Here is a 20,017-nt window from a genome sequence, read left to right on the forward strand (position 1 = left end):
GTCTTATGCAATCCTATATAAAAATTATATATATAGCATAAAACATAAACATGTAAATTAAAATAAAAATGGGTCCCATGGCCAAGGGATCCTGTGGTGAATTATTTTGGCAGTTTCCTCTTTGGAATCGAACATCCAAACCATGTCAAAAATTGAGCCCAACAAGAGGCCTAAAACAAACACCACCTAAGTCCAAACCACCAAAAAGAACTTGGCCCGAACTCAATCCCGAAGTAGTATTGCCCTTTGTGTAACCTTACTTCAATTGGTCATATTTCCCACATTTCAACTCTGATTCACGAACCATTTTAAGCAAAGTTCTTAAGCTTCGAAACCATATGTGGCTTGTCCTATAAAATTCATCGGAGGTTACTCCAATTTTGAGTCGAATTCAAAGTTAATGTGTTGTCATGGTTTTTGTTCGCTTTCATGTTAGAATTTTTTTTTTTTCAGAAATTTAAAATAAAAAATAAATAAAATAAAATTTAAAAGAAAAAAACTTAATCTACATTTTTAGTCATTACCGCAAGTGCCTCCTCCCAACCCCATTGATCCTACACATGTTCTGATTTTGTTTTCTCAAGAAACAAACAGAACCCAAGAAAATTGGAGCCAATCCTCTCTCAACTTCTGGATGACCAAAAGAATTAGCCCTTTTCTGGGCTGTTTATTCCCTACCAATACATTCATCTGAGAACTTCTACCAAATCAGAACCAGAAGGAGCATTGTACTACAAGATTATGAAGTAACCTAAAGCAGAAAAAGAAACTCTGAAGCATGAGAGAAGTTTCAACAGACTCCCAAAATGCATCAACCAACAAGAAATGAACTTCTAATCCATGAGTTTAGAGCTAAGCATAAGAAATTAGAGAACAAACCAGGACTAATTAATAAATTTCAGGCAACAAAGGTCAACCATGTACAGAACAATAGGGTGTAAGAAATGGAAGCCACTGGATTCAGCGTGAGATATCACCTGCAGTTCTTGAATTGATTCATCTAACAAGTATATATATAAAAGAAATGAAACTGTCAGAAAAATCATTGAAGATGAAGAAATCCTCCTCAACAATCACAAGGACACCCATTATGTCAAGAGTAGATACTTACAGGAATCATCCAATACTGAAGAATTGCAGAAACTTGGATTATAAAATGACCACTTGAAACTGGAAATCCAATGAAGAGCCACAGCAAGTTGCTGTCATAGGGGAGGGGAGGACCCTATTCCTTGAGTTACCCAATATTTCATTAATTGATGAGGCTTTCATCCTCTTCCCAAATCAAGAACCAGACTATGATTAAAAAGGATTACAATTTAGTGTTCCGAGTTTCACCAGCTATATATACTTCAACCCATTAGAAAACTGAAAGAGATTGTTGTATACTTTGTATAGCAGACTCACCTCCTCTACAGCTGTTCCTCTACAACGGAAATTCCAAGTTGACAAGCTGCTACTTATGAAGTACCATTATCACAATGCAGAGTGAAGCTTCCATCCTTTTGCCCAGAAATTTATTTTTGGTAATGATGTTCTGTACTGTGATGTGGTCAGTCTAAGATTGGCCACTAGTTAATGTCGTAAAGACTGTAGAAAAAGACTGATTTTAGAGAAGGCACTCTCCTGTTTTGCACGGCAAATGAAATCATCTACAGGTAACTGTCTCCAGGCTAGCATTAGACATAGCAAGTGTTCTTCCATGAAGATAGTAGCTGCTTCAGTGGTTCTTCTAGAGCTTTTTGACAACCCATCCTCAAGTCAGAGATAGACAAGCCAGCACCTAAGCATATCAATCATCCTTGAAAATCCAAACTTCAAGATGATAGGCAGTATTAGATATCCATAGTAGCCAGTGAGCGGCACTTTTATTCAGTTTGGACAAGAGAATTTCCAAGCATATGTGTTATCATTACAAACTCCATCCGCCCCATTTGCTTCCTTGGAATCCATCATCCCAGTGCCAGGATTAGCACAATTTGGAGTTCCTGTAACTCTGCTGCGGGCCCTGCGGGAAGGCCTCAAGATTGGGTTTTCTTCTGCTTGAACTTCTGTGCCTTTTCTCTTGCGTCTAGTGTTTAAGAATCCACTGGCAAGAGCTTCCAATGCTTTCGTGGTTAATGGTCGATTTCTTGTGCTTTGCCTCTGGGGTTTCATGATAGGCTGCTCCTCTGCACTACCAGCATTGACAGAGGTTCTCAGTGCCTTGGAATCTTCCATAAGTATGTTTCTATCAGAAGAACAGCATGAGCCATTGGCAGTTGAAGCGACCTGGCTATTTTCCACATTTGTCGCCAGTCGTTCACCATTTTCAGAGTCTGATGGGACTTGTGGTAGGTTTAGATCAATCAATGGCCGGGTTTGAGGTTTATCATTTTTCTCATGAGACAAATCCATACCAACAGAAGTCCCACCGAGAATGACTGTCTCGTCTTCTGGGCTGCCTCCATCTGAAGAACTAATAGATGATGCCTTCTCCCGAGGAGAAGGACCTTCTTGAGAAACATCATTCTTACTTGCCTCTGATGAGCCCAACATGCAATGTGATTTTTCTTGTTTTGACAGAGGGCCGACCGACAAACTTTCCGCTCGACTTGTCTCCGCCTTAGCACAAGCAGTCAATCTCCGCCTTTTAATGAGGGGGGCTAAATAGTTTGAATGACCAGATTTCGTTCTCCGACTAAATTGGTGCTTTATATTTCTCCGCAAATGCTTGTCATCAGATGTATTGGTGTTCTGATCCTGGTTATTTTCCACTAGTTTCTTCGCAGCATCAGGACTATTAGTTGACACCCTTTGGGTCAAACTACTACTATGAGATATGGCCTTGGCGTGGTTGGAATTAGTAGTATTCTTTTGACCATTCAATGACATATCAGCAGAGTCTGACTCATCTTGTGAATCCTCGGAGGAATCCCCCCCAGTTACTCTGGAGCTAGTCAGGTTGGAATTATTTATAGTCTCAAGACTCTCAACTGGCAAACTTTTTAGTTCTCTCACTTTGGATGATTTTTCTCCACAAGCCAAACTGGTATCTACAACAGTAAACTTCATAAGATTCAGATTGCATGTAGAAACTCGGGGTTTAAGGTAACAATGACGTTGATGATCAGATGGATCGTCATTGTCCAGCTTTGCCTCTGGGACCCATCCATTTCCTTCCTTGCAGCTGCTCACTCCAGTTTCTTCATCCTCAAGTTCAAGAATTTTTGGTTCAGATGCAACTTTGCTCAAGACATCACTAATAGAATCAAAGTAGTGATCTCCTTTCACAAGTTTCCTTCTTGAGAACTTCTTAACACCAGGAACAAGAAAAACTAGAGAATGTTTGGAGCTGGCACATCCCTCATTCTTAGGTTGTTCAGAGTGCCACCCTCTTGCTAGCAAACGGGGCCAAACAGCTTCCCAGAAAAGATCATTTGATCGAGCTTTGCTCAAACGGAAATCTCCTGTGAGAAACTTGATTATGTCGCTGGATGTAAGAGAGGAGCAGGCTTTACCAATTGGTATTTCAGGACGAACAGAAAAAAATTGATGGATCTTTATAGGCTCCATCACAATGCCTGTAAGACCATCCTTCCCCTTACCAACACCTACTGCTTCAATGAGATTGCAGATGCCAACGGTAATTTTTAAACTGGAGACATATTCTGCTAATGAAGTTCTCCCCTCTGCAAAACTCTTAGAGACCTGATAATGCATTCACAATTTAAATAGGGAGAAAAGGAAACAAAACTTCAGTATCAAAGAGACAAGAAGCAAGTTTAGCCATATTTATACAATGTATCATATTTGGAATTAGAGAATTTGTAACATAGATTCACAAAGTTTTGATAAGCAAATAAGATATCTACCTAATATTTATAGAGCTGAGGAAAATTGCATGTAGTACCTACAAAGGGGCTCCACAGTACATGTTTAGCACAGCTTTGGCATTTAGGAACCATAAGTGTGAGAACAGTCGGGTTGTATGGGAGCCATACACAGACCATATGGAGATGGGTGGAAAGAAAGTATGCTATACTTTATATAGTTCAAATCAAGATGCTTCTTTTATTTCTCATGATTTCATGGAACCTTAGATTTACAAAAATGATTCTAGACGATGATATTTTATTCTTAGTTTAATCCTGAAGTCAAATTTTTTCCATTAACATGGGAGAGAAAAAAAGGTACACAAAGTGCCACAATGAGCTGTCCCTTCAATGTCATCCACTTGTGGTCACGTGGGAAGAATACCTTCATTATCTTCTTATTTACATCAGTACTCCCAACTTGGCTTCTAGAAGTTGATTCATCCCTATATCTGATATTTGACTGTCTTGTTTCAGTTGATATGCACTAGTCAGGTGCATGGAAAGTTCAACTGCTCAAGAACTAAATGCCTATCAAGCACAGATCGGGATTTTGGCTTTGTTTGGAACCTAATATAATTTGGAATTCAGAAATTAATGGCAGCTATTTTCAAGGTGCTAGACTCTCTCAAGCACATATTTAAGACACAGGCATTCACATGGTAAGCTCTATTATTATTTATAAGTTTGTATTGTGGTACCTTCTGTTATTTTTAAGACTTCCTCACTATCAACAGATTTAAATATTTACCATGGGAATAATCGTGGAAGGAAGTCAATCCAGTGAAGCCATCTTCCCCATACTATAGTAAGACATTATTTCAAAGCAAATTCTTCAAAAGTCCTTTCAATTTCTGAAAAGCAAAGAAGGAAATCATCTGGAAACTTACAACAGCCGCTATGACCACCCAGTGAAAAAAAATTTCTGTGGCAATCTATCTTTCTCAACCAATCAAAGAGATCCCTCTTAAAACAGTTGTGTTTATGCAACTCCTAGGTATGTTAAGCCTTTTGTTTTGGAGATTAAATCACAATTGAAAGTGAAGCTGACTAGTATCTTCTCAAAATGCAACCATTTTCACTTCTTTTTTTCCATAAATCAATCAGTAATTGAGTAAAAGAAAGGCTTTTGGAAAATCTGACATATGAACAATATAAGCTCAGAATAGTAGCATATATTGTTGAAGTAACAAGCAACTTCACGCATTCTACACTAACATAAACTCTTAATGTTCTCCACATTTCACTTCATATGAAGACATGGTGCTATGGTAGAACACCCGGAGGTCATAGAGATGCCTTGAAAGTGATTTTTTTGGAAAACATCAAGACATGGTGATGCTGGATGTAGACTATTCAAAAGCATGACATACTGACTTCATAATCATCTCTCTCTTTCTATATATATATACACATATGTATGCCTATAAGCATGCATGCACATCTACATTGTGGAAAGCATCAAGGCATGTTGATACAAGATACATACTATCCCAAAGCATGGCATATCATTTCACAATCATATAGAGACATCTCTGTCTCCCTGTGCGTTTGTAGAAGCAAAAAAACAAAAAGATGAAGAGGAAAGGTCAAATGGTTTAGAATCTTTTAGAAAGCCCTAAAAGAAAAATCAAAAAGCAATGGAATGAAAGAGAATTTTCTTCATCAATTTGACCGTAATGCATGGGGGAAAAAAAAAAAAAAAAAAGCTAGAGTTAGCATAAAAATACAGCTTCAGAACTTTCTGCCATTAGAGATGACACGACATGTTGACATTTTTCATTGTCTCTCTCATTTGACACTTGCTGATGATAAATGAACCTTATATTAGTTCCATTTCATTTACTGGACAAGTGGGAAACAGACTTCCCCAACAAAATTAGCAGCACTAATAAATATCAATTTTTAGAACAATTAGCAGCACTAATACATATCATTTCTAGAATAATTTTATCCCATATCTCATGGTATTTTCAGAAGAGAAACATGAAGAAAACCAAGATCTACAAACTATATGAAGGCTAAAGTCTACAATACAAAGGTGAAGTTATGAGTAAGAAATAATATAACAAGCATAAAGCACTAAGTGGAAGTAGAAATACTTATTGCAGGATATATTGCTAATAACATAGCAACTTTGTTGGAACACATTGCAAAAGAAACAATGAATAGTTCACCCCTGGAGATATAATTAAGAACAAGTGAATCAGATTCTATAAATAAAAGATATGCCACAAATGTAGCAATGAAATTGTGAATACCTCCAGCAGTGTATTTTGGCATTCCTGTGAGACCTGGGGAAGCAAACGAGATAACAATTCCTGCTGTCTCCATCCTGTAAAAATCTTCTGCCCATGTATACACTTCCTACGTCGCATCTTCCGACAATCTGACCATCTACGGTATCCATCAGATCTATAGAACTTCCCATAATAAAAGGACAGTATATCTCCCATCCCTTTGCTCTCAATGAATCTTTTTACCTGAATAAGATTCTTTCCAAATATATATAAACCGAGGATAAAACTATCCACTTCAATATCACTCCAAGAGTCACCTAATGAACCAGGAACTGTAAGGTAACTTTTGCTTCCATGCATTTGATCCAGGTCAGTGCTTCCCATCACCTTGGAGTCAGGGCTTGTTGCTGTTGATTCCTTTCCAGGGTTCAACATAACATCCAAAGATTCAACTTTGAGTTTTGAACCTTTCTTATTTGAATTAATCTGGCTTCTTTTTCTGTTTTTAGATTCCAAGGGCCCATTTTTATTAACTGAATCATCAGAATTATTAAACCCAATCCCTCCATCTTTAATGTTAGTTACTTCATCCAGAACCTGCACAATAGGGATGGGCAATCCCATTAGAAAGGAATGGGAAACATCGACAATGACTTCTGCATCAGCTGGGTTCACCAAAAGCTTATCACGCTCACTTTCTGTGATCATGAGAGGAATTTCGACCTGATACTCATAACCCACTCGAGGATGCACGAGTGGTTCTCCAAATATATCATTTATATCAGGAGAATCCGGATGAAGTAACTGGTCAGAAGTTGTCTCTTCAATGCACTTGTCATCGTGATCCTGATGAGCTGAATCCATCTGCCAAAGAATGAAGATTAAGAAACACCTGAGAAACAAACTCAAAACAAACTGTGATGGAATAAAATTTTGGCAATATGAGATACAATATGAGATACAAGAACTCACTCCACAATGCCATAGAAAATTAATAAAGCTACACAACTCAAAGAAGAAACAAAATAAGAAATTAAATGTTGGGAACTCAAAACAATCCACAAAAAATAAAAAATAAAAAAATAAATAAAAAAAGGAAGAAGAATAAGAACAATAATAAATGGGGAAGAAATAGAAAAAGTAGATACATCCTTCATCTTGACACCCTCTTGAAGAGTACCAAGTGGTGACAGATATCATTGAAATCAAGACATTCTCACTCATAATTGGCATATAAGTAGCAAGTCACAATCACTTTTACCAATAGAAACCATGTTGCAAGAAGATATGCAGTCCCTAAGAAATCTATTTCATTTTCCAATCAAGTGTGTTTCCCGAGGATGTTGAAACAAATTCAAACAATGCCCTAAATTTTCTGCAAAATGTATCTGGAAGCAGGATGCAAGACTGGAATATCTGTTCCGAGCAAAATGCTGAAAACACAGGGAGAACAACCAAAACATCCATGGTAATATATAACATAAATCACTTCATGCTTGTTTCATGCTGATATCATTGATTTCACTTCTAAACACGCAACCATTGGGTAAAGTTTTGGATCCATATTTTCCAGTTTCACTTCTGGTCATGTTTGATTTCACATTTGGTTCCATTTTCATGACATTTGGGGCTCAGTTCAATACCTAGTAGGCAGTAGTGAGGTTAAGAATATTTTGAGTAGCTATTTAAAATGAGTTCATTCCCAACCTAGAAGACATCTCACTCTATTGTTATCCCCAAATTTATAACTTTCTCCTAAAACAAATCATGAGAAATGCTCTCTTGGAAGCAGATGAAATACTAGAACTATGTAAGCTTTACAGGATGTTTCTCCCACAGTATCAACACAAATGCATGATCAGCGGATCTGTTTATGGAAAGAACTATATATACACACGCAAAAAGACTGATAAATTCCATAGAACTCCTTTAACCATAATATGCCAGCCGAATCGCTACTTTGTATTCCCAGATTCAATAACAAAAGTGCATAAGGCTCAACAAGCAAAAGTGAAACCTTTGAGAATATAAAGAACAATCAAAAGGACAAGGGTTCTTCAGTCCACCAAAACTACAAAACCAAAAATGAAAAACTAAATAGATGTAACCTAAGATCAGTTTAGAAAGAGAGATTCTCCATTTTTCTATCAGAAACCAATCACTGGATTAACCACAAGTATTGTGAACAAATATCAATATGTTGACAGCCCAGCAAAAGCCACCAACCATTTTTGCAAAAACACCATTAATTGTCCTAAATTTGAACAACATTTTTCAGAAACACAATTCCCAGTCTCCCCCTCTCTCCAATGATCCAATCCAATCAGTGGGAATGCTCAATCTGTAATTGCAAGTATTCCCAACAAGGAAACAAGCATTGACACATCGAGGACACAATAAAACCCACATACTAGATTGCTACATACCAAGCACGAAACGCCATTATCAAGACAACACATCCAAGCAGGGTTCTGAAAATTACCAACCCCAAACAAAACAACCAACCCCAGATCTATTTCCACACAGGATTCAAGAACAAAACCAATCAAACACATTCACAACATCAAAAGATAATACCAAACGAAAAACAAATACCAAAAATCAAGCACGACCAAACAACAAAACGAACACCCAGACTAAAAACTTCACAAAACCAAACCTGTAACACTTCAATCTGAACAAACAGTGCAATCACCGAGAACCCAAAATTCATATCAAGAATCATCAGGTGATCCCATCAAAATTTACCTCATTCAAACACACACAACAGTACAAAACACCAAGCACACTACATTAAGCCACCAAACCAGCAAAGAGGAACATGCACAGAAAAATGAGAGGAGGAGAATCATTCACCTCCATGTAAAAGCTCCAAAGGGTGAAAGCCCACGTGAGAGAAGAAACCTGCGCAAATGGGTCTTCATTGTTATGCGGTGATTCACCTCTATTATCCACTTTTTTGATGAAAACACATCGAAAAAAGAAGAAAAAGACAAGCAACAAAGACATACACTTAGAGAGAATAAGAGAGAGAGAGAGACAGTGGTTACCTAGTTCAGGAGAGCCAAGCCTTCTTGAACAAACTTGAATTCGTGGGGGCTTAGAGAGAGAGGGAGAGAGAGGGGGAAGAGGCCAAGACGAATGAGAAAGCCAAAGTCTTTCCCTTGCGTATAGAGAGAGGGCTAAGGAGAGAAAATTGCTTGTCTATACGAGCTTTTTAGTGAGAGAAAGTGACCACATGAGCGAGAGGCTTTTATTAAAGGTTTTTTTCGTGGGTTCCATGATGATTAGGATTCTGCTCCCCTCATATTAATTAAATTTTTTATTAATTAAAATTTTTATTAATTAAATTTTTATAATTAATAATTATTATGACATAAAAAATATTAAATAATATTTTTATTTAATATTTTTATTATAATTATATTTTAATGAGTTGTAATCAAAATTTCAAATAAATATCAATTTTAATTAAAAATTAATCCCTCTAAGTGATGTATTGAACTTTATTTAATAATAATTTTAACCTAAGTATTGGGATATAATAATGTTACTCTTAATTCCGATACTGAATAACCTAAAAGATGTAAATCGAATGTCATAAAAGGTTTGACCTATCCTCATTGAATATTATTTTTTAAATGAAATTGTCAAAACCCTGAACCAAGAATTAGCACCAGATAAAAAAATCATGCGCTCAAACCGTCATCCCAAGAGATGTATTATTGGGTTGTAACGAAATTGCTCTAAAATCTAAGAATGGATTATCCAAATGATAGTATTTGAATGTCATAAAAGAGTTGATTTAGAGTACACTTGATAATAATTCTAAAAAGTGTTTTTAGTCTTTCTAATATTTAAAAAATAAAAAATTTCAACGGTTAAAAAAAACGAGAAAAATTTTCCAGAATCAGTGTCAAACTTACTTTTAAAGTGTGTTTAACATTGATTCTAAGAAGTATTTCTAACTATTATAATACTTAAAAGATAAAAATCTTTAAATGATAAAAAGACTATAAACACTTCATAAAATCACTACCATGTATACTAATAGTTTTAAAAAGAGTTTCTAATTTTTCTAACACTTCAATGATAAAAATTTTCAAATATTAGAAATATTAAAAGCTCTTCCTAAAATCACTACCAAACAGGCTCTTAGAGTTCATTCGAAAAGTGTTTTTTGAAAAGAAAATCAGATGTTAAGAAAAACACTTTTAAAATTTTGAAACATTGCTATAATGTCATGTGAAAAAATGCTTGAAAAGTGATTTTCCTAAAAATATTTTTAAAGAAAATATTTTCACTAAAAATATTTATGAGTAAAAACACTATTATATTCACTCTAACTAAAATCAATTGATTTTTGAATATATATATATATATATATAAAATTTATTTTATTTTTTCGTGTGATACGAGGATGATGAGATTTATTACCAACCATACTATAAAAACAAAAATATTACAAATAAAAATGGGGAAAATAGGAGAATCTCTTTGAAAGGTTGAAATGGATGTTTGAAAGTCACATAGAAAAAGAGGCATAAAGTCATGAATGCCATGATGGGCATGTAAAATGGTGCATTAGGACGGTCCAAACCACTGTCAATTAAATTAAAATATAAAGATAGCATATAGTTTTTATACCTAAAATTACAATAATGTGGGGCCTCAATACAAATAGAAAAAGGTAAGTACAATTGTTAGGGGAAATAGTCTCTACTCATCATATTTTAGTTTGTTTACTACATTTGCATTAATGGCTAGATGATAGAGACCACATGGTCTTGACCATATTATTGGTTCTTAGAATAGAGTTTGGCTGCTTGGGGGCTAGGACTAGTTCCAAGCCTTTCCAAACCCATTATTATGTTACTTTTTTTTTTTTTTAATTCTTTTTGACAATCCTCTACTATATAGGCAGAAAAAAAAAAAATCATGGGGGTTAAGGGTAAATTCCAAAATTGAGCTTAATATTGCCCACTTCATGATGGTGTAAATTTTTAGAAAGATTGATAATTTAAAAATAAAAATAAAAAATAAAGTAAGATTAAATAGATAGTAAAATCCAAAAAAAAAAAAACTATTTGATAATTGTGCTTGAAAAATGTAATGTTTTATGTTCTTTAGCATGGAAAATAGTTTTTTAAGTTAGAAATAAATTTGATAATTTTTTTTATTAACAATTATTCTTTGAGAGTATTTTGAAAATAGGTTTTTCATGCAATATTCTAATATAAAAAAAAGTTGAAAATACTAAAAAAAATAATAATTTTGGGTTAAATACATTTTATCCTTTTAATCTTTCACAAGTTCTATGCTGTGTCTCTTTACATTCAAAATTCAATATTTTATCCTTCAAATTTATTAAAAGAAATCAATGAACAACGTGCTAAAGTGTAAAGACAAGGCTAAAATGTAAAGAAAAACATATGTTGTCCAAGATCGAGTATGTCATACTTCTCCACTATATACGAAAAATCATAAATAGATATGCAAATATCTCTTTAAAATCTTATGGCTATCACATTTTAAGGCATTTTCTATTTTTAATTATTTTCACTTATTTTCTAGGAGTTATTTTAAAGAATAATTATACAAATATGTATAATAATTAAAAATAAAAATATTAGATTTTGAAGTATATTTAAACGTATTAAAAAACAAGTTAAAAACATTTCAAATTCCTCTAAATAGACATTGTTTTACAAAACATTGGAAAATAATTTTCAAACAATGCTATCAAAATTGTTTTTTAGATCTATTTTTAAAAAAAGTTATCAGATAAGATCTATTTTTCTTGAACATAAGTCAAAACTATTTTAAAGATGGAAGCTCTTCTAGAAAATGTTATCAATATTCTCCAAAACTTTGTTTTATTATTTTTTGAAATAAAAAAAAAATCAAGTTTAATAGTCTAAATGAAGTTTAGATGTATAGTTGACTTTTGACTTACTACCTAATAATTTAACCATTCAAGAAATCTTAACTCGAATAAAAAAAAAATTGTAAGATTAAATAGATAGTTGAAGAAATATATATATATTTAATGTTATGTTTGATTTATGGAAAATATTAAAAAAAAAAAAAAAAGGAAAAAAAAATTATTTTCTTATATTTGATACCAAAAAAATAAATATAATTAGAATTATTTATAAATTATTTAATCTTTATAGATAATATGGAAAGATAAGTAAAAGAATTTGAAAAATATATAAAATCATTTATTAACTTTAATTTATTTTTATTTTTTATACTTTTTTATTTTGTTTTTTTCTTTATTTCCTCTCCCTCGTATCTCCTTCTCAAAATTTCAGGAACTATAATTAAGGCAAAGCTTTGTTTTTATTCTTTTTAAGATAATAGAAATTCAAAGTTCAAAATTTATTTTTTATGTTTCATTCTTTTTGTTAAGACACGTGTCGTTGTCCCATATAGTCAGATGAGTGGAGAGGTGCCAATTCCAAACCCTAAAAAATTAAATAAATATTACTTTTATTTTTAAATTCTTAATTCAAAATTCTTTCCAAATTATTTAATTATAATATCTAAATAGCCTAACGTGCAAACAATCTCCTCATTTGACAATTTTATGATTACATAAACTTCAAATACTCTTAAATGGACTTTACCCTCGGTGTCACTTGTCTAAACTACACACGTGATTTTATGAATACTTACGCAACAATACCCTTGAAATAGAGTGTTATGAAAATTGGGGAGATTTGCATCCTCTTAAAGCATTGATTATTAAGAGATTTGCATCTCCTCAGGATTAGTATATGAATTGAGGAGTAAGACTCAGAGATATCATATATCAAGTAAATCTATATACTTTTCTTTTAATAGCAGATTTGTGTTCTGTAATTTCTAAACCTCATGATTTTTACATCCAATAGACTTTGTTAGTAATTTTCCATGTAAATTGATGTATTCTTGTATGATTAAATTACTCTACATCATCTCTCATTTTTTTTTAAGAGAAATTTTATCATTTTAGTACAATTTTTTTTTTTTAGAAAAAACTTCTTTTAAAATATTAAAGATGAAGTCAGAGAAATTTAATTGTACAAGGAGATGACTATTTACAAGGAAAATCATCCATCAAGTCTACCAGAGACTTTGTCGATGTAAAAACCACGGGATCTAGAAACCGTAAAACATAAATCCACTACTAAAAGAAAAGTACATAAGTTTACCTAATGAATGCTATTTTAAGTTTGCCCTAGTACTCATACCAATTTTTATGTCTACAATGCAACACTACATACATATATATTAAAGTTTAGTGAACACCTCAACACATCAAGAAGATGCAAATCTCTCTTACGAACTCAAGAAATAAAGTTTAGGTGCATGAGTTCGTTAGAAAGCTTCCTCAATACACATATATTAAAGAAAAGTTAATGGATGTGGAATAATTTATGAAAAGTTAAGAATGTTAGAAAGATTTGGAAAGATATCATATTTTATTAAAAGAACAAAAAAAAGTATTTAAGGAACTTAAAGAAGCTCACGGAGATTTGAAAAGATCTTCTTTTTTTTTTTCTTTTTTTTTTCTTTTTATGATAAGAAGGATTTACAAACATTTTATTCTTTAAATTCTTAAATTAAATTATTTTCCAAATTATTTTTATTATTTGGAAATGTTTTCCTTTTAAATTTCTTTCAAAATTAACTTCACGTATTTTAAAATTCTTAATTTTTTTACAAATAAAAAAAAGAAATATTTGTAAATGTATTTGGAAAAATAGTCTATATATATATATATATATACTAAGGTTAGAAAAAAATGGAAAGTAGAAGAATAATAATTAGACTACCCCATTAATTGAAGTTCTAAGTGATGGGCAATACCCAACTAGACCAAATAGACATGGGCCATGTGAGAGTCCATTACCCAATAGGCATGGACCATGTGAGAGCCCATTATTAACTTACATATTTATATTGATTTTCTAATAAAAATACGAAGAAATGTAAAATCTTAATGAAAGTTTTTTAAAATTTATATATTTTTAAATTATTTTATTTTTATATAAAAGAGAAAAAGAGAGAAATAAATTTGGAGAAGTAGGTTAAAAAAATTATACTAAGTCGAAATTATATTTTTATTTTCTCTTTTTTATTTTTTACTTTCTCCTTAAATTTTCAAAATGACATGAAAAATTAAGGTCCTATTTGACCATTGTTTTCCAAAAAAATTATGAAAAATAGTTTTTAAAAAATGTTCTTTAATATTTTATAAAACAAAAATCTATTTGAAAATCTAAAATGTTTTTAATATTTTTAAAAATAATTTTTAAATGTGTTTTAAAAATAATTTTTTTATCTAATACTTTATTTTTAATCGTTCTACATACTTGTATAATTATTTTCTAAAACAATTCTTGAATAAACAAAAGAAAACAATATAAAACAACTAAAACATATTTTATAAAAATACTTTGTTTTATGTTTTTAAGAACAAACAATAAAAAACATTTTTTGATTGTCAAACATATTTTTTTATTTTATATTTTAAAAATTAGAAAACTATTCTTTAAAATAGTTACCAAGTACGCCCTAACTTATTTGACCGCTTAATATATGCTTGTTTATTAAATAAAAATAAAAGTTAATTATAATTTGATATTTATTTATTTTTATTATAAAAGAAATATATGCATAGAGTTATCATGTCGTTGCAATATTTTTTTAAACAAAAATTTTTCTAAAAATACCTAAAAGTTTTGAAATTTTGTTTTATTTTTTATAATTTTTATTAAATAATTAAAAAAATATATAATATCAATTTTATTACCTATCTAGTCCACGCTTGCACGTGGAACAAACCTAGTAATATAAAACAAGTCAAAATTTATTTATTTATTTTTTGAATTATGAATCCATTATAAAATTATAGTCATACATTACCTAAAAGGCAAAAAAATTAAAAAAGAAAAAGGAAAAATATTGGTAATTCAAAAGGCTGCGTTTTGAGGGCTAACCTTTGAAGAGGGAACCCACCTAACTTAGTAACTAACGATGTACCTAACTCCAGCCCCTCAGAATTAAAAACCAATGGCCTGCATTGCCGCCAATTTTCCACAAGGACTCAGTGGACGGTGGCTATTCAATCCACGTCTTCCCCCAAAGACTCCATCCAACGGTCAAAATTCAATTTATCAAAAACCACATCTTTAACGGTTGAAAACGGCCAATCTTCGCCGCAATTCGAGCTGACTCTTCGTCATCGAAAACCTAACCCACCACCACTACACTCTCGCAATCAACTCCCAAAACGCTGCGTTTTTGGATCTTCTCTATGGGCTCTTCACGAGATTCGAGCTTCTCTGTTAATTTAATCCAAATTAATTAATATGAAATGGTTAAAATTAACTCCAAAAGATTAAACTCCACGGTTTCCCAGCTCAAAAGTTGCCTCTGCGTGAGTAATTTTGTGAAGTTTTGAGAGGGGCAGAGGACCTTTTTGAGTGTTTCCGAAGTTTTAGCGGGAGAAAGTTGAGTTTTTGATTGGTTCGGAGGGCGAATTTTTCCGGGTTTGTGAGGTTTTAGTGAGAGAAAGTTCAGTTTTGATGTTTTTAGAGAGAGATTTTGTGGGCCTGTGAAGATGCAGTGTGGGATGGTTTAATTTTTTTATGTTTTTGGAGAGAAGCTTTGTGGGTTTGTGCAGAGTCTTAGTGAGAGAAAGATGTGAGAATCAGGTGAAGTTTTAGTGAGAGAAAGTCGTCTTTTTTAAGTGGTTTAGAGACGGGGAATGGTGGGTTTTCAGGAAGAGAGTTTTTCTTTATTTATTTTGCTTTTAGAGAGAGAAAAATCTTGGAGTCTTTCTGAAGTTTTTAGTGAGAGAAAGTTGTTTCTGCATAATAAATTTATAGAGAGAAAAATGGAACTGTTTGTGGAGTTTTGAGAGAGGAACTTCGACGGATGTCTCGGTGAGGGAAAGTTCTTGAGAATTTTCTTTCAGAAAGAAAGAGGAATTTTCATCAGAGCTTCAAATCCAAGTAGGCCCAAGTGAGTGATTCTGCTTCTTGATCATTTTGTCATATCTTTCTTTCAGTTTCTTATTTGAATATGAATTTTAATTCAGATCATGAAGCTTTATTTCTGTTCTGTTCTATTGAATTTGTTTAAAATTGGGTTTAGTTTTTACATTAACCCTCTGTTTGGTTGCTGAGAAACCAGAAGAAAGTGAAAAGAAAGTATGATGTTACAATCTTATGTCTTATACTGTCTTGGTTTCTGGAAAAATTGCTCTGGACTTTGCTTTGGCTTCTCTATTTTTCTCCACTTGCATCAAATTAACCCTCTGTTTGGCTGCCAAGAATAAGAAAAAGAAAAGGTAGTAAAAACTCTGAATCTTGCCACTAATGTTATTTTTCCAGACAATGAATACCTCAACCAACCTCATAGTTGAATCTACCATTCAAAACTGAATTCCTTTCCTTTGCTTTTCCTGCGTTTTCTCAGCAACCAAAAGCAGCATAATTGCATATCCATGTCTTCCCAAGTTTCAGAATTCAGCTCATTTGAATCCCTAATCATTTGAATGTAAATCAGGCTGAAAACATCTGGGGAAGAAGAGAAAGAACCGAAAATTGGTGGAAAGAAAATTCAAAGATTTCCCTGTTAAGGATGGTGAACTTGTGCTTTCCAAAATGTAGACTGCTAAGGGTAATGGGCCCGCTTCAAATTATATTGGGAGGCCTTGTTATAATTGTAAGCATATCTAGTCTCTTCAGGTTCTACTCCGCCGGGTTTTTCCTGCACAATGAAGATATTTGTCGCCATTTCTATGGCTTCAAGGAAGATTATGAGGGCTTTGATATCAAGGCGTTGTCCGCACGGGTTGAGGAAGTACTAGCCCAGATGGAAAGTTTACAGAACAAGCTTGAATCGACAGTACAACAGATGGAGAAGAACAAGGAGTCTATGACTGCCAACATTTCAAAAACTGAATATAAAAAGTTCTTGGAGGAGGAGGTGATTCAGCCCCTTTACAGTGCTCACATTTCTCTCAGACAGATTCGGTTTCCCAGGGCTGAAGGGATTGGGAATGCGACGATTAAGGAGGAGCCCTTGATCAATTCCTTTGTAGTTGAAGAGATTCGGAAATATATAACCCCGAAGGAGAACAGGCTTGGGAAGATCAATTTTTATGGAACAGGGAAGGTATACAACACTATAGGACATGCTTGTGTGCTAATGAAGAAGGAATTGGAAGAGTACATGGACTATGATATTGGGTCGTATTGTAAAGATGATTGGAATCAAGCCCAGAAGCTCATGATCAACGGCTGTGATCCATTGCCCAGAAGGCGGTGCCTGACAAGGGCATCGAAGCTCTATCTTGGGCCGTATCCAATCAATGAGTCTCTCTGGAGAATACCAGATGGTAGAAATGTAAGGTGGAGTAACTATCAGTGCAGGAACTTTGAATGCTTATCGAGCAAGAATCCGAAGAGGGGGTATTCAAAGTGTGCTGGGTGTTTTGAGATGGAGAAGGAAAAGCTTAAATGGGTGACCAACAGCTCACTGCCTGTAGATTTCTTGATAAGGGATGTTCTGGGAATCAAGCCAGGCGAGATCAGGATAGGCCTGGACTTTGGTGTTGGTACTGGGACTTTTGCAGCAAGGATGAGGGAACAGAATGTTACTATCATCTCAACTGCTCTCAATCTTGGGGCTCCTTTCAGTGAGACAATCGCACTTAGGGGCCTGATTCCTCTGTATGTGACACTGAATCAACGGCTCCCCTTCTTTGATAACACCATGGACTTGATTCATACAAGTGGGTTCATGGATGGCTGGCTGGACCTGCAGCTGATGGACTTCATCTTATTCGACTGGGATCGGATCTTAAGGCCTGGAGGGTTGCTATGGATCGACCGGTTCTTTTGTGACAGGAAGGCTCTGGATGACTACATGTACATGTTTCTGCAGTTCAGGTACAAAAAACACAAGTGGTCTATTTCTCCCAAATCAAGAGATGACGTTTTTCTTTCTGCATTGCTGGAGAAACCTCCAAGATCCCTATGATCATACAGTGTTAATTGCCTTTTCCTTGTTTTTAATGATCTTAAGCTATGAACACCAACATATTTTCTTGTGACTTGTACTCTCAAATGTTATCTCAAGTGTTTATATACAGAATTTTCCTGCAGATATGTTGTGTTCTAATCATCTTTTCTGTTCTTTCTGGTTGTCTTTTCGCCTCATATAATTCTAGGATTCCTCATCTTCTTCACTAGTAACCTCTCAGGCATGCTGCATTGCTGCCATTAGTTGCGGGTTCAGTCCTAATACTACCATGTGATACTTATTTTCATTGATCTATCTCCTTGAACTGCCCTAGAATGTAAAGAGAGTCTAGCTCATTTGCGGCTCTCGCCTGAGAAAGGAGCTTCATCATGTGGGAAAGAATGGTCTGATTCCATCTTGTTTCTGGGAAACTGGTAATTTCCAGATTGCAGAAACCTGTGCTGCAAACAGGAACCAACCCTTTGTGCCGAAAACCCGAAATCTTTCCCTTCTGCAGATTATCCTATATAGGATTGCAGACAAGTCTGAGAGGACTGAAAACCATATCCCTTCCCTTCTTTGTTCTGACCTTAACTTTTTGCATTTCTGCATACTTGCTGGCTGTGACTATGGTTCTTCTTATCTTATGTGATTGATCTAATGACCTCCAAAGCACTTTCAGCCCATGGTCTAGGGCCCATAATTGACCACATCCATAGCCAACAAGTCAAAGCCCATCACGTCAACAGACAAGCCCACATATTCGAGCTCACCCAGAAAAGAAAACCAGATTCATGGGCTTGCCATGTTTATTGGGTCTGTTGACTGGCCCATACCACCTCATCCTTACCATGCTTCTAATCATGCCCATTACAAACATAAGATTTTTTCCCCACTTTCATCATGAACTCCAAATCAAGAATTAGCGTCTTTTTTTATAATGTTTTCAAGAACAGTGTTAAGAATAGTTCTTGGAAACTGCTTCTCAATTGTTTTTGGGAGTAAATGTATGTTTGAAAACTCAAATATAAAGAACACTTTTTCGACTTATTCTCATGAAGGATTTTTGCACTTACATACAAATACAATTTTTTTTAAGTATTTTCATATTTTCAATTTTTTTTTTGTAGAATATTTTACAAAAAAGCTTTTGAAAGTGCTTCAAATTTGTTTTAAAAAGCAACTTGTTTTCAAAACAATTTATATATATATATATTTGTAAAAAATTTGTCAAACATTTTTTTTCTAAAGTTACAAAATTGTTTTACAAAACAATTTCCAAATAGATCCTTACCTTTATGAAATGAATTGTTTTCGTGTTCCGATTTATCTAATATGAGGGTAGAAGATGTGAAAAAAAATTTACTTCTTTGGGTTCAATATTGAACCCTTGTTTGAATTCTTGGGAAATTTTCATTAGGTTACAAGTCACACAAGTGATTGAGGATTTCAAAATTGTGAATTAGTTGCATCACATTTAACCAAAATGGTCAAGTTTATTTTCAAATTTGGACCACCTGAAATTTTTCTATAAAATTTTACAATTGGAGTTGCCACCTTCCTTTTTCTAGGGTTTTCATGATCCATTGATATGAAGAGAAATTTAACACTCTTTTTCTCGAGTTAAAAGGATAAGAAAGGAGTACCTTCACCATAAAATACAATAAAAATAAACAAAAAAAATAATCATAAATTCAATATAAAAAAATTACAAGACACCATAAAATACAATAAAAATAAACAAGAAAAATAATCATAAATTCAATATAAAAAAATTACAAGACATGTGTTGTAATTCATAACATCCGTTGCTAGTATTTCATACCTATGACTCACTCATTTCAACATTTTTTGGACTCTTTATGATTTACAAGTCCTGAGTCTCTTAATTATGCATAA

General features: G+C 33.4%; 2 protein-coding genes across 7 annotated transcripts; one reads left to right on the plus strand and one right to left on the minus strand.

Moving 5' to 3' along the window:
* Nucleotides 1-866: 866 nt before the first annotated feature.
* Nucleotides 867-9,319, minus strand: LOC100254594 (uncharacterized). 6 transcript variants are annotated; one of them, XR_009467741.1, is made up of 6 exons: nucleotides 9,145-9,319; nucleotides 8,951-8,998; nucleotides 6,116-6,958; nucleotides 1,408-3,690; nucleotides 1,112-1,296; nucleotides 867-1,000 (listed from the first exon to the last, which is right to left on the minus strand). XR_009467741.1 is itself a non-coding variant. In XM_010661316.3 (4 exons), exons 2-4 carry the CDS (start codon nucleotides 8,954-8,956, stop codon nucleotides 1,873-1,875), a joined length of 2,667 nt encoding a protein of 888 aa, XP_010659618.1. In that variant the 5' UTR covers nucleotides 8,957-8,998; nucleotides 9,145-9,319; the 3' UTR covers nucleotides 867-1,872. The 6 variants fall into 6 exon arrangements, 3 of the variants coding, with proteins under 3 accessions (XP_010659618.1, XP_010659619.1, XP_019080618.1); XR_787409.3 differs by having other exon boundaries at nucleotides 867-1,296; XR_787408.3 differs by having other exon boundaries at nucleotides 1,112-3,690.
* A 5,972-nt stretch (nucleotides 9,320-15,291) lies between these two features.
* LOC100257940 (probable methyltransferase At1g29790) lies at nucleotides 15,292-18,260 on the plus strand. Its single transcript, XM_002284133.4, has 2 exons — nucleotides 15,292-16,111; nucleotides 16,658-18,260. The coding sequence occupies exon 2, from the start codon at nucleotides 16,733-16,735 to the stop codon at nucleotides 18,134-18,136; it is 1,404 nt and encodes a 467-aa protein (XP_002284169.1). The 5' UTR covers nucleotides 15,292-16,111; nucleotides 16,658-16,732; the 3' UTR covers nucleotides 18,137-18,260.
* The last annotated feature ends 1,757 nt before the right edge of the window (nucleotides 18,261-20,017 follow it).

Source organism: Vitis vinifera, chromosome 14, assembly GCF_030704535.1.
Source record: "Vitis vinifera cultivar Pinot Noir 40024 chromosome 14, ASM3070453v1".
Classification (NCBI taxonomy): domain Eukaryota; kingdom Viridiplantae; phylum Streptophyta; class Magnoliopsida; order Vitales; family Vitaceae; genus Vitis; species Vitis vinifera.